General features: G+C 40.1%; 2 protein-coding genes across 2 annotated transcripts; both read left to right on the top strand.

Moving 5' to 3' along the window:
* Window positions 1-7,404: 7,404 nt before the first annotated feature.
* LOC134638627 (interleukin-1 beta-like) lies at window positions 7,405-9,021 on the top strand. Its single transcript, XM_063489391.1, has 5 exons — window positions 7,405-7,456; window positions 7,667-7,904; window positions 8,096-8,257; window positions 8,445-8,578; window positions 8,726-9,021. The coding sequence occupies exons 2-5, from the start codon at window positions 7,688-7,690 to the stop codon at window positions 8,945-8,947; spliced, it is 735 nt and encodes a 244-aa protein (XP_063345461.1). The 5' UTR covers window positions 7,405-7,456; window positions 7,667-7,687; the 3' UTR covers window positions 8,948-9,021.
* Window positions 9,022-10,710: 1,689 nt separating this feature from the next.
* ckap2l (cytoskeleton associated protein 2-like) lies at window positions 10,711-19,813 on the top strand. Its single transcript, XM_063490157.1, has 9 exons — window positions 10,711-10,809; window positions 12,621-12,687; window positions 13,767-13,821; window positions 13,991-15,177; window positions 15,539-15,734; window positions 16,102-16,257; window positions 17,001-17,061; window positions 17,485-17,644; window positions 19,040-19,813. Exons 1-9 carry the CDS (start codon window positions 10,770-10,772, stop codon window positions 19,347-19,349), a joined length of 2,232 nt encoding a protein of 743 aa, XP_063346227.1. The 5' UTR covers window positions 10,711-10,769; the 3' UTR covers window positions 19,350-19,813.
* The last annotated feature ends 1,588 nt before the right edge of the window (window positions 19,814-21,401 follow it).

Here is a 21,401-nt window from a genome sequence, read left to right as displayed (position 1 = left end):
AAGTTAAGTTCTAGTCTTTTTTCTGAGCTCTGCATTTCTGGGTGCAACTACTGCCTGACACACAGCCGACTTCGACTGTTCTTTTATTTTGTGTAGCTTTCTGGGCATCTCCTTATTTGGAAACACCGCTTCACCCATCACCATGGCAACCACCCCTTACCCTCCAGTCAGACCTGCAGAAAGAGAAGAAGAGAAGGGGGGGCTTTTTCTTAACCTGAAATTTACAGCCTTGTCTTCTCTAACAGAGTCAGGCTAACGGTGTGTTCACACCGAACGCGATAGACGCGATAGGCCTCCACTAGTGAGGCAGCCCTCCCCATCGAAATTTCTCTCTCTGGGGCCTCTCTCTGTAATGTCTAATGTTGTCTGTGTGTAGCAATCTACTTCTAAAACTACTCTATAATACTTAACTGTGTGGTAAGTATAAAACATGTGTGTGGTGCTAATTATGATGTAGTTGTGAGATATATAATAATGAGGTATATTTGTATTAAAGATGACTAAATTCCAACATTACGTATGAACATAAAACACAAGGCAAATATGAAAACCAGCCCAAAGACACCTCAAAGCAATCGCAACAGTGATTGAACAGGTAGAAACAGAGCTGCTTTTATTACCTGTTGAAGTTCAGGGTCTGACTGCTGGGCTGGGGTCGGCATTTACTCAGCTTTAACATCACTCTGGGTTCTTGGCTATATTTGTGTGAGCATGCTGCCTGTGCAGATGCTAGCAAAGAGCCCAAGTTGTGGCTGTTTCTGTCCTGGATGAAGTTTGCACTTGACCGTTTCATTTTGTGCAATAGAAATAAAGTTATACAAAGAAGTTATACAAGGAAAAACAGAAACTATTGCTGCACATATTCACAACCCCATTCAACAACAAAATTAACCATGTCTACCTCCATTTTATAATAGGTAAATTGTGTTTTGATATGAGCACACACCAGACCCAAGTTCAACATCTGTAGACCCAATTCCATCCATCTTCTTCTGCTTATCGGGACCGGGTCGTGGGGGCAGCAGCCCAAGCAGAGAAGCCCAGACCTCCTTCTCGCCAGCCACCTCCTCCAGCTTGTCTGGGGGAACACCAAGGCGGTCCCAGGCCAGCCGAGAGATATAATCTCTCCAGCGTGTCCTGGCTCTGCCCTGGGGCCTCCTGCCGGTGGGACATGCCCGGAACACCTCACCCAGGAGGCGCCCAGGAGGATTCCTTATCAGATGCCTGAACCACCTCAACTGGCTCCTTTCGACGTGAAGGTGCAGCGGTTCTACTCTGAGCCCCTCCCAGATGGCTGAACTTCTCACTCTCTCTATCTCTCTCACTCTTCTCAATCTCTACGGCAGAGGCCAGCCACCCTTCACCTCCTGGCCACCACCCGACTCACAATGAACCCGACCCCTACGGTACCTCCTGCGGTGGTGGGCCTGCAGGAAGATGGGCCCATGTCCCTTTTTTGGGTGATGCCCGGCCGGGCCTGGCCACCAGACGCTCACCCTCGGGGACCCTCCCTGGGTCTGGCTCCTGAGTGGGGCCCCGGTAACCCTATCCTGGGCAGGGTAAACTGTTCCCTCGGTGGTCTTCTAATAGGGGTCTTCTGAATGGCTCTTTGTGTGGTCCCCCACCCAGGACCAATTTGCCATGACAGACCCTACCAGGGCAGAAAACATAGCCCCTGGGATCCCTGGGACACACAAAACCCTCCACCATGAGTAGGTAGCAATTTGCGTAGGGGGACCCAATTCCTTTCATCTTATTCCTCCTAGTTAACCATTGTTGCCTGGCCTGTAAGAAAATTGATGGGACAAGTCTGCTTCCGCTGTGCTGCAGAGTTTTAAGGGCCATAAATGAAAACTCTGTCACCCAACACCTGTCCATACCCAGCCAACAACAGTTGAGGTAATGTAAAGAGAGGAGAGTACACAACATGCCAGATAACAGACAACCTTGCCTAATACCTCTCCAGACAGGGAGATGTAAAGAGAGGAACTAGTTTAGGACATCCAAACCACAAATGTTGCAAGGTCTCCTCAGCTTGAAAAAAATACAAGCTTATAATCTTTGGCTATCTGCTCTACCACCTGAGATCATCTCCGGGTCTGAAGTTTGTTGGGTCGATCCCCATCTGCGCCAGTCTGCTTGCCAAATATCCTTGGGAAGGTACTAACCCCAAGTTGCTCTCCAATGCAGCCATCAGAATATGAATATGTGTGAATGTTAGATAGAAACACTTAGACAGAAAGAGTATTTAAAAAAGTGCTGGTGTGAATGAGTCAAGTTGTGTAAATCACTTTGAGAGCTCAGTTAGCGTAGATATAAGAACCAGTCCAATTTTACTGTGACTACGTCCCTTTAAAACCCGAACCATGAAATAACTGCCAGAAATCTTCATTTTTTGATAATGGAGTGTTTGTTGAACCTTAAGACAAAATATATATAAAAATATATCAAATTTTAATCTGCATATGAGTTTTAATTTGTATCACATTTGCTACATTACCCATATTTTTGCAATTTAGTCATTAAAAATGTGTCATGCAATTTTTTTTGAGGGTTACAAAAAGTCATGCTGATGATGTAGAAGTCTCAAAAACTCACAAAAACACATGTATCAAATACAATACACTTGGCTTTAATTAAGCGCCATATGTCTGTTTGTGGTAACTCACCTGTGCGCTATCCTCAACTAGAGATCTAGGGCCCCCTGGATTTTTTTCATAGGGGTGGCCATGGGAGCCACTAAAAATATTGGGGTGGCACACCAAAGCCGAACCGTGCAGGGGGTCAGCGAATGGGAAGAGGTGATGATGGAAATTGTGAATGACATACAAAGTGACTCAATACGAATGAGAAAAATTGTATATGCAAGAATAAATAACAAATTATTGTTTCAACTCACTGTAAAATGTCTTCCTCTCTCTCTTGCGCTCACGTTTATTAAAAATATTATGAACATAGGACAGTCTAGCCAGGGGGCCACTAAGGGGGGGCAGAAAATTTTGGGGTGTGGCTAGTGAGTCTCTGCAAAACCCACAGTCGGCACTTGCCAAACCAATCCAGGAAGGGCAGCCACCACTTCCTCCACCAACTTCCGTAGGACAGACAATGACCTAGGAACTGGCGGAACCGGCTGAAGACAGCAGCAGTTTTCCACTGCTCTCCTGATCTCAACACTGCCAGTTTTGTCAGGTCAGATGTTGCTAGGACTCTTTGCATGGTAACAAATGCTATAATTATTGATGCTAATAGAACCAAGCAAGCTAGACTGAATAAGAGGGTTGAAGAACAGGGGGTCTTCCCTCATGCTGACATAAAACTCAGAGCAGACTCTTTTAAAACGTAACACTTTGGTCCATGCCTTCAGAACAGAGTGGTAGAAGGATGAAATCCCTGAGATGACCGTACCAGTCATCATTTTGATCCACGTTTGTGGTTTGAGGTATAAGAAATGCTGAGCAGTCTGAAGACAAAAAGCCCTAATGCAATTTTTTTATGTCAATCAGTCACTGTCCACCTTCAGACAGAGGTAAGAAAAGCGCTGAAGATTTAACAACCCCCCCCCCCCCCCCCCCCCCCCCCAAAAAAAAGGCAACCAGTCTCTTCTCTATTTCCTGCACCAGTGTATGTGGAGGCTCAAAAACCATTTGATTCAGAGCTCTGAAGCAGCCAGATTATTTACAGTGGGGCAAAAAAGTATTTAGTCAGCCACCGATTGTGCAAGTGCCCCCACCTAAAATGATGACAGAGGCCAGTAATTTGCACCAGAGGTACACGTCAACTGTGAGAGACAGAATGTGAAAAAAAAATCCATGAATACACATGGTAGGATTTGTAAAGAATTTATTCGTAAATCAGGGTGGCAAATAAGTATTTGGTCAATAACAAAAATACAACTCAATACTTTGTAACATAACCTTTGTTGGCAATAACAGAGGTCAAACGTCTACTATAGGTCTTTACCAGGTTTGCACACACAGTAGCTGGTATTTTGGCCCATTCCTCCATGCAGAGCTTCTCCAGAGCAGTGATGTTTCGGGGCTGTCGCCGAGCAACACGGACTTTCAACTCCCGCCACAGATTTTCTATGGGCTTGAGGTCTGGAGACTGGCTAGGCCACTCCAGGACTTTCAGATGCTTCTTACGGAGCCACTCCTTTGTTGCCCGGGCGGTGTGTTTTGGATCATTGTCATGTTGGAAGACCCAGCCGCGTTTCATCTTCAAAGTTCTCACTGATGGAAGGAGGTTTTGGCTCAAAATCTCACGATACATGGCCCCATTCATTCTGTCCTTAACACGGATCAGTCGTCCTGTCCCCTTGGCAGAAAAACAGCCCCACAGCATGATGTTTCCACCCCCATGCTTCACAGTAGGTATGGTGTTCTTGGGATGCAACTCAGTATTCTTCGTCCTCCAAACACGACGAGTTGAGTTTATACCAAAAAGTTCTACTTTGGTTTCATCTGACCACATGACATTCTCCCAATCCTCTGCTGTATCATCCATGTGCTCTCTGGCAAACTTCAGACGGGCCTGGACATGCACTGGCTTCAGCAGCGGAACACGTCTGGCACTGCGGGATCTGATTCCCTGCCGTTTTAGTGTGTTACTGATGGTGACCTTTGTTACTTTGGTCCCAGCTCTCTGCAGGTCATTCACCAGGTCCCCCCGTGTGGTTCTGGGATCTTTGCTCACCGTTCTCATGATCATTTTGACCCCACGGGATGAGATCTTGCGTGGAGCCCCAGATCGTGGGAGATTATCAGTGGTCTTGTAAGTCTTCCATTTCCTGATGATTGCTCCCACAGTTGATTTTTTCACACCAAGCTGCTTGCCTATTGTAGATTCACTCTTCCCAGCCTGGTGCAGGTCTACAATACTTTTCCTGGTGTCCTTCGAGAGCTCTTTGGTCTTGGCCATGGCGGAGTTTGGAGTCTGACTGTTTGAGGCTGTGGACAAGTGTCTTTTATACAGATGATGAGTTCGAACAGGTGCCATTCATACAGGTAACGAGTGGGGGACAGAAAAGCGTCTTACAGAAGACGTTACAGGTCTGTGGGAGCCAGGGATTTTCCATGTTTGAGGTGACCAAATACTTATTTGCCACCCTGATTTACGGATAAATTCTTTACAAATCCTACCATGTGTATTCATGGATTTTTTTTTCACATTCTGTCTCTCACAGTTGACGTGTACCTCTGGTGCAAATTACTGGCCTCTGTCATCATTTTAGGTGGGGGCACTTGCACAATCGGTGGCTGACTAAATACTTTTTTGCCCCACTGTATAACCACTGATCTCCCCAAACAGGACATCTGTGACTAGACAAATGTCCATCCAGACAGTTGGGCACTAATTTTCTCCACTATACTCTCTCAGTTTTTCTGTTGGAAATCATCACTGTCAAGAAAAGCTCCAAGGCATTTCACCACTCTCTCTGCTCCATTGCAGCACAGCTGGAAATAATGGCTCCCACTTGCTTTTCCACTCTCCTAAAAGTAACCCTTCACTCTTGCCAGTTAACACTTGCAGAGAATGCATTCTCATACAGTGATAGCTTTTCTGTAATATGTGAATATCATTTCAATTAGTAATAAACACAGTCAGATCGTCAACATAGGCAGAAAAGATAACTGATATGTTGGCATCTGTAGCAAAAGTCAACCCCGTGAACCCTTTGGTTCAAGAAGGGTTTAAAAGCAAGAGCATACGGCATGCCAGATAACAGACAACCGTCACTAATGCCTCTCCAGACAGGGATTGGTCTGCTGAGTCCCCTCCTATCTTCAACAAAACAGCAGCTCAATGCATGAAATATTTTTTCCCCAAACCTGCATCTTGAAGTGTCCTAAACAAATAATCCACTCTATCAAAAGGTTTTTCTTGATCTAACCAAAAAATCCAGCTTTTGAAGATGAATTTTTAGACTTTAGATCACAGATTTAGACAGATCCAATTTCCCAGCTCGTGACATTTGGATCCATTCACAGCAGCTTATTTTAGATTTACAATCTGTGTTCCTTATCTAAAATATTTCATCCTTTCAAAACTGTACTGAAATATCCAAAATCTGTAAAAGCCATTTGAGAAATTTGCAATATGCTTAAATTTATGATAAATCTTTCCTTTTTTAGTTAAATATAAAACAGTGACTGTCAGGAAGCCCTCATCTATCAGTGAGGGCTGATATAGAAGCTTAAACTGGGAACATTAAAGCAGAGGGTTTTCTGTCTTTTTATTCAGTAATGGCAGAGATGATGAAATTCTTTATTATTATTTTTGGAGTTAAAGTGAAAGTTAAAAACGAAATAGGCAAAAATGGTTGCAAACAGTGGTTTTTTTGTCTTTTGCTTTTTGACGTCAAAACACTGATGTAAACTTTAGCTTGAGCGTGATAAACGTGCCTGACACATCACTCATGTCCCAACAAGGAACGGAAATTTAGAGTTATTTAAGCACTGTTACACAACTCCACCTAGGGAGTGTAATGGAATTTTTTTTTTAATCACATTAAAATACCCACAAAAATGTTTAAAGACGTATGAAGAAATTTTTTTAATTTCATATGATGAGTTTTCACCTGCTTTCTGAATTTTTTGTTATTTCTCAAAGATGAGGCAATTTTTAGTCCTGTGTCATGGTGCTGTCGGTCATTGCTCTATTTTAATAGAAGATAGTCTGTATATAGCAATGGACATATCAATTCAGTTAAATTTTATCTATAAAGCACAAATCACGACAGCATTTACCTTAAAGCGCAGCTGTTTTGATGATCTGGGAATGATGGCTGCTCATGTATGAATCTGACTGAGAAATCAAGAGACACTCAATGCTCACAGAGCAGTGACTTGTTACTCCTTGCATCCATCGCATGCAATGCAGCGAAGCGTGTTCGGACCACCACTCAATAAATGCATGGCAAACCCCACTAGGGTTTAAATACCTGGGACTCTTCAACAGTTGGTTTTTAGAACTGAGAAAGCCTCTGGGATAAGAGGTGAAAGCGCTTCACAAAACTTAAACAAGGCCAGTTGCTTACTTACTTACTTAGACTATCATGTCCTGGATATTCATCAAACCTACACAGACATTCGTGTGAATGTTTGATCGAGTGAAAGTGCTTTTAATACCTAAAATGAAAATAGAGGTACTTTATAAGTGCCAGTTTATTTATCCTTTACTTATGACTCTTCTGTGCAGATGCTTCAAGCTGTTGCTAATCTTTGGAATCAGTGAAGAGGATTTTGTGTGTGAATCTGCCAGCTCACTTTACTGCCTTGAACCGGTGCAACTCCAAAATTGCATAATGACGGGTGTGTTGTACGCAATATCAAAGTTCCCTGTACTGATGCGCGGATTTAAAAACCCTGCCAGACAGCACAGTCGGGCAGAACAACACTGACAGAACAACTGCGAACACAGCACATTGTCACAGCTTCTGATCTACAAGTTTCAACAGGTAAGCTCACTTACAATGTTCGTTTGGTTTTTTGACAGTGTTCATCTTGAGCAAAGAAGATCCTTGCTTTGTAACAGTAGAGAGCAATTTTTTTAAATGCTATAAAAATGTAAATAGTAACAGAAACAAAATAAAGAAAGTATAAGATGAGTAGAAGTTCTGCTGAAAATCCAGCTGTGAGGATAATACAAATTATTTTCTGTGCTTTAGCAGATCTTAACTCAGTAAAAGATGGACTTCAAAATGAGCTACATGGCTGAGGAATGGAGCCTCAAGATGCCCAATGGACTGGACTTGGAGGTTTCACATCATCCAGTGACAATGAAGAGTGTGGTCAACCTCATCATTGCCATGGAGAGGTTAAAGGCCAGCAATTCAGAGCCAGTGCTGAGCACAGAATTCCAGGATGAAAACCTGCTTTCGATCATGCTGGAGAGCGTTGTGGAAGGTAATCACAAGTTTAATACTGGAAAAACTCATAATCTTTTCTATCATATAATGAATTAGGTTTAGCTATTTTGAATTCTCTTTAGATTAATACACAAATAATGTATCTTTCCATTTTACCATCCTAGTCACAAGTAGACAGAAATCTAGTTTAACACCATATTCAACCATGCATGTCTGTTTTTGTCCCAGAGCATAGTGTGTTCGAGAGGACAGGTGCACCACCTCAGTTCACCAGCAGGGATGAGATTGAGTGCACTGTGACTGACAGCCAAAAGAGGAGCTTAATTCTGGTCCAAAGCAGCATGGAGCTCCATGCAGTGATGCTGCAGGGAGGCAGTGATGACCGCAAAGGTAACTACATGTGACACTTAGACATTTAAATAGTTGAAAATCATTCTCGGTGCAGAATCAGTGTTTTACATCATCTGTGTTGTTAGAAACATGAAGTAGAAAAGAACTAAAATGCTATAAAGTACACGGCCATGATTTATTGCCATGATTTATTAAAATGACCCTGTATCCATCACTCTCTCCACAGTGCACCTGAACATGTCGACCTATGCGCACCCTACACCCATCGCTGAGACCAGGCCTGTCGCTCTGGGCATCAAAGGCACAAACCTCTATCTGTCTTGTCACGAGGATGACGACAAGCCAACCCTCCACTTGGAGGTAAACGTCTTTCAGGAATCTCACATGAAAAGCACACCATTTGTTATAATCTATAAGACACTGCACACATATAGATGAATTAATATGAGATATCAGGCTTAATTTTGTTGACTGAAACTCTCTGACATGGATGTTTGCTCTTCTCAGGAGGTGACGGATAAAAACAGTCTGTCAAGGATAAGCACTGAAAGCGACATGGCGCGATTTCTCTTCTACAAACGTGACACTGGGCTCAGCATCAGCACTCTCATGTCTGTCCGCTACCCCAACTGGTACATCAGCACAGCGCAGGACGACGACCAGGTGGTGGAAGTGTGTCAGGAGACCGCCCCACGCTACAGAAGCTTCAACATCCAGCGCCAGAGTTAAAACCCATTAAAGATTCCCAAGATGAATTTAGGAGCTCTATTTGTGCTCCAGTTTGACCTTCTTACTGTATGTGCTAAGTACATAAAGTGGAATAATTAATGATGTAAAGTTACATCACAAGGTAATATCATTGTGCTCTCTGAGCATCTAAAGTATTTATTAATCAATGATTTAACATACCGTTGATGCTTTTATATATGTATTTATTCATCTATTTATGCTATTGCAAGATGTTAATTATTTGTTTGTTTGTTTGTTTGTTTTTACAAACAAGTATTTAAATGATCTAACAATCTTAAATAAATTTTTATTCCCAATTTATATTTGTGGCTGATATATTCTTTAAATATCTGGTAATCCACTCAAATAGGGATAAATAACAGACAATAACAGTCTCTCACCACATCATACAGCAAAGTTCACAAAATGTTATTTGCGAAAATAGTCAGAAATCAACCACTGTTCCTCAGCTCCGTACAACGTGGTGTTCTGTAATAAACCCCAAGTCAGAATAGAGCTGATGACACCGACAGGCCACACACTGATCAGTACAGCCGGTTCTGTGATTGGCAACTAAACAGACATTAACCATCATAACCCTGATCACCTTCTGCCCAACTTATTGGACAGGCAGATCACTTTATCTATCAGACTCTGCTGATCCAAGCACAGATACCTTGTGCAATAAATCTTTACAATGCAAGATATCTGTTCTGATATGAGTTTATTTAAACTCTGCCCAATCCAACACATTGTGTGCACATTAAGCCACTTTATTGCAGTGTCTCCTACATGTTTCACTCTGTTATGGTGAGAAATTTGTTGGGCTTCTGACATTTATTTTATACATTTAGTAAACTATTTTTATTCTCTTATTTTTCTTAATCTAATTCATTGAGTCATCTGGCTAAACTTACTGAAGTTACTTACTAGAGCCATTTAATTGTATTTTATTCAGTTTTTGCTTTGATATTTTGCTTACTGAGCTCCTTCAATTTTACCATATATCCTGTATTTAATTAAGCATTTTTTTCCTGTTCTGAGATATTTTTTTTTCCTATGTAGTCTACCTTAATAATTTATCTTATCATGTCTTATCTTAGCCTACCTTCTTCTTCCTGTTCATTTTACTTGCGATGGGCAAACAATTCAATGGTACATTGTCGCCACCAAGTGGCAGAGTGTGGACTAAAAGTCACTTAAAAAAAATTCTTACCAAACAAATTAGTCTGTCTAAATCAGTGTATCTTAGTTTTTGTTTATTTGTTTGGTGCCTGGACTTAACTGCTAATTGTCTACACTTGATTATGTATGACTTTGACTTGTAAGGGATACAACGTCTTCCCAGACGCCATTATGTTGTCCTGCCTTTAATTTTTTAAATTTGGATCACTAAGTAATTTAAAATAAAACCTATGTTTCCAAAAAAACCTCATTTTTCACTCTCATTTCAGTCACCACTTTAATGAGTTGTATCGTACCTTCTTATTTATGTCGCATACGGTATTTTGAAGAGTTTTTATACAAATTTTGGTCATAAAATAAAGCACAACTGACACATCATGTCCAGGAAATAGTGCGCCTGCCTATCATTCATTTGCACAGATGATTTCTGCTCTAATCAGCGCAGGAGTTTTGCGCAAGTGCGTTGTTTTCCCCCGAAATTTCAAATCATCCAATCAGAGAAGGGAGGCGTTAACTCCCGGCAATTTCGAAAGCGGATGCGCGAGCGCAGTTATTATGGGCGCCGTTAACGTGTTTGAAACACGTTTGTTTAACTGATTTCTACAAACTTATACGACGAAAACAATTTCTATTAGAAATGGAAGAAGGGGAATCCGAGCCAGTGCTTTCCAGAAAAGGTTAGCGAGTTTATTAAGTTCCATAAAAGCTAGCAAAGTTTAAACGGTTAACAAGACGTTATGGCTGCGAGTTAGGAAACGTTAACTTACAGTACAGGTATTGTTAGTATTAGCAATTAAGGGTGGAAGAAGACGGATAGAGTTAAGTGGGTGGTAACACTAAAAAGTGACTTTTATCCGCAGCTGAGGTGCCTTTTGAGTATTTTAACCGACCTTCCTAATAGCGGTCTGTCCATGCAGGAGCCTGCTTTGTTTGTTTTGTTTAACACGTACAATTCATGTTCATGCTTTCATAGCATTGTCACGGTCAATTCCCTCATTGTGTCCACAACAAATTACGAACTACATATTCTTTTGCAATGTATAAATAACTGGTCTGACATTAATAAATAGAAGATTGAGTCTTAAATAAAGTTTGAGAGCTTGGATAGTGTAACAGCCAAAATGCATGACTGTGAAAATGGCAAGGAAACTCTAGACCTGTTGGAATTTATTATATAACCAATTTATAACCATACAATCACCCTGTTCTCACTTCTGTATGTATAACAAGCACAAAACTTGCTTATTGCAATCTTGCCTGTATTCAAAACAGTGGTCGAAGACGTACATGTGTGGGACTCACAATGATTTCCCTCACTCACTGAAACGGCACCTTAGGCACCTTTATAATCTTATTATGATCCACAATCCCACTTTTGATTTCTGTTTTATTCTCAGTTAGCTCAGAATAAGTGGATTGGAACATTTTTATTGTTTAATTTTCACGCATTGTGGGTACTTGTTCTTGCAGGAGCAAAGCACAGGGAGCGCCACATGTAATGTACTCACATTAATAAAGCACATTTCTAGTCTTACTGACCACTCAAAGAGCTTCTAAGTCCTACTTTAATTCTACATTCATACAGCACTTATCTGTACACTTTCAAGCACTTTAACATCCACAGCAAATTTAGAATCACCAATTAACCTAACATGAATGTCTTTGGGAGATAGCCAGAGCACCTAGAGAAAATAAAGAGGACTGAGGACCAACTGCTTGTTCTGAGTGTTTACATCTCTACAAACCTATGACCTCTGTTCCGTATGTGAACCACATATAGTTATACTACTATGCTCCTACACTGTTTGGAGATTTTCCCATGATCCTTCAAAGACCAGCAGGTGTCAGCCTCTGCTTGAACCTGCACAAATGTGGTGGGAACATAGATGTTTCGTATTACAATTTCAAGATCCCCCTTGAACTCTCTCCCATAAAATATACACACATATATGACATGTACAATTTCAACTGTCCCCAAAACCACTATTTTAATTGATTTGACCCAGAATAGCATCAAAGTACAAAACTTTTTTATCACCTGCCCATTCAAGTAAAATATTCCTATGTATTTGTATATTGGCTCAGTTTAGAAAAAGGCATTAAATTTCAGGATAAAATCTGGTCTGGGTTGACCAGATTGTTTAGAGAGGCAAACCTGAGATGGTTTTGAAAAGTACAGGGGGTGGTAGGGATATATTGGGTAAAGGATGTCGACTATGGTGCATCCAGGCAGCAGAAAAAGAGGAAGAGCACAGACAAGATTTATGGATATAGTGAAAGAGGACATGCAGTGGACCTGCTGTGGCAACCCCTACAGCGAGCAGCCAAACCAAGAACAACACAAACAAATACATAATGTTGCTTCGTACTAATCCTTTAGGATTTTCAGCTCAGGCATTTCATGAATATCAAGTTTGGAGTTTACATGTGAGTATAGTGAAAAATCTTTATTTGATAGTGCTTAATTCCTGTATGTTTTCTGTCACAGAGATCCGTAAGCAGAAGCTAATGGAATATCTGGCAGCAAAAGGAAAGCTGAAGCTACCTGATGCAAGGTAAGAATAAAACTGCATGTGGAAAAATATGTTTTATGAAATGTTGCTGGGTGTTGAAAGGAGACAGCATATCACCAGGAATTTATTATCTGGGACTGTGCCAGGTTTAGAACTGAAGAGGCCTCTTGGATGCAGTGTTGATTTTGAGAGCTAATTCTGATTACGTTTTAGTCAAGGTGTTTTGAGTAAAACATCATTTAGTTTTAGCCATAAATTAAGTTATAGTTGTCTAAATATAAGATTAAAGTAGACTAAATCTAAAGTTGAATCTGGTGAATAAAATATAAAGCATAAAAAGTTAATCATGTTTTTACTGGTGAGAGTTGCTCCACACGGTTTACAACGAGTCTTATTGTCCTTGACATCAAATGCCTAACATTGTTTGACTGATTGGATCACTTCCAAACTCATTCCACTTTTCATTTTGTTATTAATTATCATCAAGTGTCAGTACATTTCATTTTAGTTTTTGTCCTCGTGCATGAGTTTTTATTTAGTTATCATTGTTTTCTCTTGCATTAGAATCAAAATCTCAAAAAAAAAAAAAAGCCCAGTTAACTTCTTTTCAAACACCAAAGAAAATGTGAAAATGAAACAGTCCCCTGTGGGTATATATGGTAATCCATATAACAAATCAGACTGATTTTTTTCTGGGATTTAAATCCCCTACAAAGTCTCAAATCTTTCATATTTTTAAAGTATAAAAATAAATAAAACATCTAAACAATGAACATTGCATCTATCTATGTAGATATATCATAAACCTATTGACCTATATTTGCATATACTTATTTACAAATCCACATTCCATTTAATAAAACAAAAAAGAGGTCCATTGGGTTCATGGATTTTATGTGCACTGACCATGATTCAATGACACCAAATAATTGTAATTATTTTTGCGTTGTATGAACAGATGAATGACAAACATAGGGAGAAAATAAATTCTTACCACAGACTTTAACAAAAATAAAATCAGTTAATGATCAGCTCTAAAAAGATATCTGGTCATCATTTGGAAATTGTTGAAGCTCATTTTCTGTTTTGATAAATTAAGTAACTGGCGTTTCACTCCTTAGGTCAAACCTAAGTGGGAACTCTGTGAGTAAGAAGCCTGTGACATCTACACAAAAGGTACAGCTTGAATGCATGAACTGTTACTCACAAATCTGACAACAAAATCTTTAAATAATTCAGTGTCAGCGAAGGAATCTGAAACAGTTTGTTGGCTGGACAGGGATGCTGTTTGGAATCAGGCTAGTGTTGATTCCCTTTTTGTTAATTCGTAGTTTTTCTTTCACAGGTTGTTGCAGGAAAAGAAAACAAAGCTCCAGTTGACGGATTCAAGCGTAATATCTCAAGAGATCAAAGCGTGACAGCTCAGGCCAGTCGAGGCCCTGAAAAGAAAGCATTTGGTGTCAGTGACAAAGGAAATGTAAACGGCAATATACTGACGGCACAGCAGAACAACAGTCGTCCAGCACAGCCAAAACCTAATCGAAACCCTTCGCTCACCAGAACATACAATGTTGTGTCCTTCAAACCTCACCTGAATGGAGCCGGCCATGTCAACAAGCAGGCAAATGCAGGAATTCAAACTTCAGGCAAAGCCCCTTTAAACACAGCCCATACAGTCAGAGTCAAATCAAAAAGCAAATTCAGCTTTGGCCCAAGTTCTGCCGTATCAGGTCCAACGATGACGGTCAGTACCAGGATTAGTCTTGGCCCCCTTGTCAAAACAAAAACAGGACTTACTCCTGCAGTGATCCAGTCAAGAGCCACAAAGCCAAACCTAACACATACCTCTGTCACTGCAGCTAGTACAACTACCACAAATCAAATTGCTAAGAAGGTGCAATCCAGCAGCAAGTCAACAACGTCTGTTTCGCAGAGGTTTGCTGCAAATATTTCTTCAACTATGGGAGCTAAGAATAAAGTTCAGGGTCAAAACAAACTTAACTCTAAACCTGTTCTGGGCAGTCATTCTCAGCCATCTAAAAGTCAGTTATCAAGTGGACTGAAATCAACATACACATCTCTCAAGTGCACGGTTGCGTCTTTTAAGCCAGAGGGAAGAGTAGCAGCAAAAAAATCAACTGGTCAGCCTGCAAACAAGTCCACAAAGCCAAGAACTGAACCTAAAGGGGAGAAGAGCCAGCCATGCAAAGCTGCCTTCCAAACATTCTCAAGGCCGGCTAACAGATGCAACTCTCGACCTGTCGGTGAGACTGCTGTGACTGATACGGGAAGGAAAACCAAGATAACTAAAGAGACAGCTGGCAAGACAGAAAATCGTGCTTCAAATGCTCCTCCGCTCAAATCTGGTGTAAAAAGTAGAGTCGCTCCACTGATTTCACAGACAGTCCCGCCACCTTCCAGGACCGTCCGTCTCACAGGCCAAGCCACAAACACGAAGACCCCAAAAGTCCAGAGTAAGGTCATTCCTCAGACTGAGGGAAAGAAACTGACTGCTGCCCAGGTGGAAAGAATGTAAGTAGAACAGTACAGGTAACTGTACTACAAAATTATGACATGGTACAGTTAGTTTGCTAGATTTCCAATGTAGTTCACAGTGGGATTAAGTTTGCCTTGTGACTTCGGCCCCGGTAAACTTCAGTTCTTTCTGTATGTGATGAACACCAAAAGATATTTGTAGGACGAGATAACTTTTCAGTATTAGTATTTACTGACTTTATTTGGCTTAAGCAGATCCAAATATAAAAACTATTTGCTCGTCACGGATCGATTTCTAGATCAGTTTGTCACTGTAGACATTCCAAGCTCTGTTTTCATAGTTACATGTAATATTTGGTAATTGCTCCGTAATAACTCACCTCATTTTGACATAAAGGAAAAGACTGCAGGAATGGCGGGAGTCCAAAGGCATTACCTACAAACGTCCTCCAATGCAAGTCAAACCTCAGGTCAGGCGCACGGTCTCAGTGCCTCAGCCTTTCTGGGCCTCCATGACGGAAGAAGATGAGGCCTACTCCCTCATCTGTGCTGTAGATAGATCCCTGGCTGACTGCCTCAAGTTACTCAGAGAGGTGTGTGTTGTATTTGGTTTGATTCAGTGTCACTTTTCATTTAACTGCTCACCTGAAGTTGTGTAGTAAACACAGAGAACAGACTTTGTCGTCTCTGTGTAGTCATTAGATAAAGTGAGAAAAATGTATTTGACACAGAAAATGTTGTCTCACCTTGTTTGAAAGCAGATGTGCTTTTACCTGTTAAAACTTACAAGAAGAATATAACAGGACATCAGAGAATTTCAAACCCTACATTTAACTTTTTCTCACACCGGGTTAGTCATTACGTAATGGTAGTGTAAAAAAGTTATGACTAAAGATAAACATAAAATAAACTCTTTGGAGTATCCTGCCACTTACTTCAACACATGTTTCACATCTGCAGGGTTGCCGAGACCAGGTGAAGGAGGTTCTCTCCCGCCTGCCTGCCGTTTCCCAGAAATTTGCGAAATACTGGATCTGTCAAGTCCGCCTCATGGAGCAAGAAGGAAACTTCGATGTCCTACCCATGTTCGAAGAGGCTGTTCGTATTGTGTTGGAGGTAAGGCAACAGTGATATTCAGACTCTCAAGGTCTTTTATGTATTAAAAAAACATCTTCCTCTTCCATCTGTAGTCTTGTGCACACCCACATAAACAAAACAGGACTCACTCAGAGAAAAGGAAACCTTATAATTATAGCAGAGGTCAAAAATAGCATAGCAAATCTTAACTTAGATGACTCTGTTGTTGATGCATCAATGTGGGGTTTTCAGCATTTTTTTGGGGGGGGTTATGTCATGCATCCTGTTTGTCTTTAGTGCAGTATTCCAGATAACTCAGAGGCCAGAATTAAGTGAGTTCCAGTATCAGTGTCAGAAAGAAAAAAACAACCAGGTTTTTGTTCGGCTTCTTAGCTAGGTAGAGCAGTTCAAAAACAACACTGCTGCAGCATGTTCATGGATAGAGGCTGATCAGTGGTCTGCGTAGCTTATTTAGCGAGTCACAAATACACATTCCAACTAGTAACTTGGAAATTCTGACTGCATTTGGAAAACTGTCTTTCTCTTTAATCAAGTTTTCCTTTTATAGAAACGTTTGTATATGTCAGTCCTTCTCTGTTGATCTGTCACTTTTCATTTTTAATTGGTCTAGGATGAAATTGTGCCATACAAACAAATTTGAACTTGATACGCATATAGTTAACTTTAGCTCAGAGCAGGATGTGAAGAGTTTGTCGTCTCTGGGGAAAGCTTTCCAGTAATGTACAATAATCCTGTTTTCCTGTAATTGTATTTTGTTGTAGCCAGTGGATGAGCTGCGGATCGTGGTATTTGACATTCTGAAGAAAAAGGACGAGATCCAAGGTAACTCAGCTTCATGACCTGGGTGGGGGCAGCGGCAGTGTTAAGATTTACAATAGATAACTTTGGAATAGTTCTTAGATAAGGGGTGTCAAACTCATTTAATTCATGGGAAACATACAGCCTAATATGAAATTAAAACCATTGCATAATAATATGTTTTCCTTCCTTTTAAACAAAAATACAACCACGAATGTTATTTAAAATATGCACATTTAATAAGATGCACATTTTTAGAGTATATGATTACCAGTCTGAGGTACTGGTGTGGTATCCAAAGCCTGGGTATTGTCTTTGTCATTGGAAGTGTAAATGTGCAGCTACTAAATGCACACATTTTCTACATCAAATCAAGTCCTGTTAATTCTTGCAGGATATTTTCCCCAATTAAATTTAGTAAAACTCACATTTTCATGTTGTTTTCAGCTAAAGAACAGGACAAAAAGGTCGAACATATTCCAACACCTGAAAACACTCCAGACTGTGGCAGCAATCCATTGATGACCCCCAAACCTGTCAGAGCGCTCATTTATGGGGAGAGAGGAGACTCGTCTGTGGTCAAGTACAAGATCACAGCAACCCCTGGGTATGTTCGAGTCATCGTTTCATTTTCTCCATGTTACCGTTCTCTGATGTATTTGTTTGGTCGCTCAAGAAAATTTAGCATTAGTTCAGCTCTAATCTGTTTGATGACAGACCCATGAGTTGTAAGCTACAGAGGTTACGAGCCATCGACTTTTCATGATAACAACGCCAACGGCTCGTTTCCTTTTTTGCATTCACACGTTAATAAAAACATTGCATAGTTAATAATGGGGGGAATTTCTGCATCAGTTTGCAAAGAGCATGAAGAAAAGAAAAAAATGTGGGGAAAATGGGACACTGTCAGTCAATCCCATTTATTAAGGCACATTCTAAATTATGTGTGCCAAGTTTACTGTGTTCTGTAGATACTGTGAGTAATGTAAATTTATATAAAGAGTGTTTGTCGTGCTCCTTTGAACACTGTCCCACAGACAACTCTTAAGAGATCACTCACTAAAATCACTGCTGGATGCACAGTTTGAGAAAGGCTAAGTTGTTGTGTTGCTTTGTCATTTGAGTGTAAACATTTAAATGAGCTACATCCAGGCTCTGTGCCCTCAGCTAGAAAAGCTGCTTTGCTCCTGCCGTGTGTCTCTGGCATTAAGATATTTCCTCATTGTTTTTTATTCGCGTAGGGAAGCATTCTTCACAATACTGAGCTGTTCTCTTCATATAAATTAAATCCAGTTTTCTTAGTCGTCCTTTCGTTGACCTTGAGTTGTCTCCCATGACTTACCGGAGTCTTTCAGCCCTGCTCTGACACATTGAAATGACATGTTTGAACCATTCAAACATGTTTTTGTTTGTTGTTTTTTTTATTCTCGGCCCGTTTTTTGCAGCTAGGTAACTTCTTCGTGCAAGATATAGATTTGTTCTTATGGTCCTTATGCTATTATTTTATTTCTTCAAATAATACAGTGTACATAGTGATGTAAAATTTGCCTTTAAAACCTATGTATGTTGCGTGTATGGTGCTGCGGTAATCTGTGCATATATTTAGAACTAAACAACAGCATTTACCAAAAGAGGTCCAAAAGCAAACGCTCCACTAAAACAGGGTCAGATAATTTTTTAAGTGATGTTGATATTATAATAATGATACTGTTAATTTGTGTTCAGGCTGCTGTATGAAACACATGTTAAACACAGTAAACTGTAATGTTAGAACCTTTTTCACTGATCTGTGTGCTTTATTTGGTTTCACCTTTTTCCTTATTCTGTTTGAAGTATGCTTTTTGTTTTAATCACAAGTCAGAAGCAATAAGAAAGAAAAAATATGCACAATGAGAATCATATTCAAGCAGCTTAACAAAGAAATGATGAGTTACTTACAGTTTTTACAGCAAGATGTTTTTTTTCTGTGGATTATAATTAATTATGTTTTATCTTCACTTAGTGGCCCTCCAAGTCAACGGAGAGAGTCAGTAAAGGTCAACGGCCAGGAGGTTCGCTTCTTCACCCCGGTTAGGCGGTCAGTGCGAATCGAGAGAGCCTCGCTCCGATACCCCTCTCCCCTTCAGGACCACGACCTGTGCGTGAACTCGTACAATGACGTGCTCTGTGAGGATGAGAAAGAAAGAAGCGAAGAGCAAACGGATTGGGAACCCAGCCCGTCTGAAAGTAGTGCACCAGTGTATGTTTACAGAGAAAACGAGGCGCTCAAAGACAAAGTGGTTGTCCAGCTAGTCTGTGACGACGATGATTAGCTTCACTGGTTTATCAATATTACACCATTTGTTACTTTTAACGTGGAAGGGAGGGTGAAAAAACCATTAGTCTGCATGCTTCGATGCTTTCACCCTTCTGTGATTTGAGAATATGAGTTTCCTTGTAAATATATTGGCTGATATTTTGGGGAGATTGTTGTTTTTTTCATAATTTGGTGTTTGACACTTCTTTATGGAAAACCTGTTGTGTTTATTTGGCTGCTCTGCACACTGTTTATTCACATACACGCCCTCCTGTTCATATACGCAACACACTTCTCACTACCTAAGTACACATTCTCTTGATGCCGTTTCTTTTCAGTTATGACCTCCTGTTGTCGCTCGTTCCTTTTAGTTACGCCTGTGACTCAATGACATGACACATTTGAGCTTTTCTAAACAGTCTGTTTTCCTTTTTTTCCTTTTTGGATATTTTTAATATTTCAAGTATTTGATATACTCCCTTATGGAGAAGCTGTTGAGTTTATTGTCCTGACTTTGTTATTTTTTATTTTTCGAAGAATGCAATGTAAATAGTAATTTAAAATAAATATTTCCCTTTAAAGCCTATAAATCTGTATGTGTATATGTTGCATGTATAGTTCTGCAGCACTTCTTGCATAACTTGGGGACTAAAATAAACAGCGATGGATCAAAAACTGCTGTGGCTGTTGGAGCTGGAAGTATAGAACTAAGTTGCTCTGCACAGCAGGTCTGCATCATAAATATGTACAAATATGGTATTAATACGGAATAACAGAAACTGAGAACGTGTTTTGCCACATTTTCTCAATTTAAATGAATAAAAATACAAGTGGAAAGCCTTTACTGAAAGTCTGGGTGACTCATTCAGGTATTGGGTGTGAGAACAACTTTAAAATTGCTATTTAAGAAGCATCAGTCAAAAAAAGATTTGCAGACTACATTCAATAAGAAATAAATTTAGTTTACGCCTGTTTGATACTCAGTCGGACCCTCTTTTGTCTTCAGAACGTCCTTAATTCTTCGTGGCATAGATTTAGCATTCCTCCAAAATTTAATTCATATTTACTGGCAGCACAGAGGCGGTTTCTTGGCTCAGATTTTTTTCTGTGTGTGTGTTATTCTAAACAATAGCTCAGTGTTTAATAAAGTTTATAATAAAATGAGATAACCTTATCAATACAGCGCTAATCATTTTCCGGTGTTTCTAAAAGAACTCATTGTGTTCCTAAGTGAGTAATGCTCACTAAACCTACTCCCACGTTCAATTCAATTGTATTTTTGTAATATCAAACTGAATTTTAAAACCTCACAGTTTGCAAACCAGCCACTAAGAGTTCACTGTTAAGTCAATGTTACATACCGTCTGCACAACAAGCTGTTGATGTCTTAGAAATGTGCAGCTATAGAAAAACCCTCATTTGGTGCCACATAAAGGAACTTGTGTGATTTTTTATAGTTGGCACGTAGTCTTTGCTCCCTATGAGTAGGCTACACTCACAGTGGAACTGACTCACTGCTCTTTCTGTTTATAGTAGCTATAAAAAGATTTATACTCAGTGCTTGTCGTTAATGAGTGAGGGGAACTAGTGAGCCAAAGCAATTTCTGTGGTGACACATCATTGATAGTATTAAAATCTCTGTAGTGATTCACTTCAGTGCTCTTCAACTGGAAATCCTTGGCTCAAATGGACCTGTAGCAGTAAAACACCAGGACAAAAGTATAAAGTTTAAAGGTCTTTTGAAAATCAAATCCCCTCAAAATGTATACAGTACTTTGAAAAAGTGTTGCTTCCCCCCATTTCTTTACATTTTTCTTCCAAAGAACCAGAATTTCTTGTAAATTTTTCTTTAATTAAAGTAGTGTTAAGCAATAGTTTTAATTATTTTTTTTAAGTTTTGGCTTCTTATTACAAGTTTCTCCCAACTGGAAGCATAACAGTCACACTCGACACAGAAAGAGCGATTTGCCATTTTGGCCAGTAGAGGGAGTGCTACATGCTTCTACTATTTTGGATCATTTCAAATTGTCACACGCGTTTTTGTGTTTGTTTTAAACGAACATTTTGC

Source organism: Pelmatolapia mariae, linkage group LG12, assembly GCF_036321145.2.
Source record: "Pelmatolapia mariae isolate MD_Pm_ZW linkage group LG12, Pm_UMD_F_2, whole genome shotgun sequence".
Taxonomy (NCBI): domain Eukaryota; kingdom Metazoa; phylum Chordata; class Actinopteri; order Cichliformes; family Cichlidae; genus Pelmatolapia; species Pelmatolapia mariae.
The sequence above is the reverse complement of the archived record's forward strand: the minus strand, read 5'-3'. Positions and strand labels throughout refer to the sequence as shown.

Bases quoted from the DNA above. Each gene is read 5' to 3' on its own strand.
- ckap2l (XM_063490157.1), top strand. From the start codon at position 10,770: ATGGAAGAAGGGGAATCCGAGCCAGTGCTTTCCAGAAAAG. The intron at 10,810-12,620 runs GTTAGCGAGTTT...TTTCTGTCACAG, and splicing joins GCCAGTGCTTTCCAGAAAAG to AGATCCGTAAGCAGAAGCTA. The intron at 15,178-15,538 runs GTAAGTAGAACA...TTTGACATAAAG, and splicing joins GCTGCCCAGGTGGAAAGAAT to GAAAAGACTGCAGGAATGGC.
- LOC134638627 (XM_063489391.1), top strand. From the start codon at position 7,688: ATGGACTTCAAAATGAGCTACATGGCTGAGGAATGGAGCCTCAAGATG. The intron at 8,258-8,444 runs GTAACTACATGT...CTCTCTCCACAG, and splicing joins AGGCAGTGATGACCGCAAAG to TGCACCTGAACATGTCGACC. The intron at 8,579-8,725 runs GTAAACGTCTTT...TGCTCTTCTCAG, and splicing joins AGCCAACCCTCCACTTGGAG to GAGGTGACGGATAAAAACAG.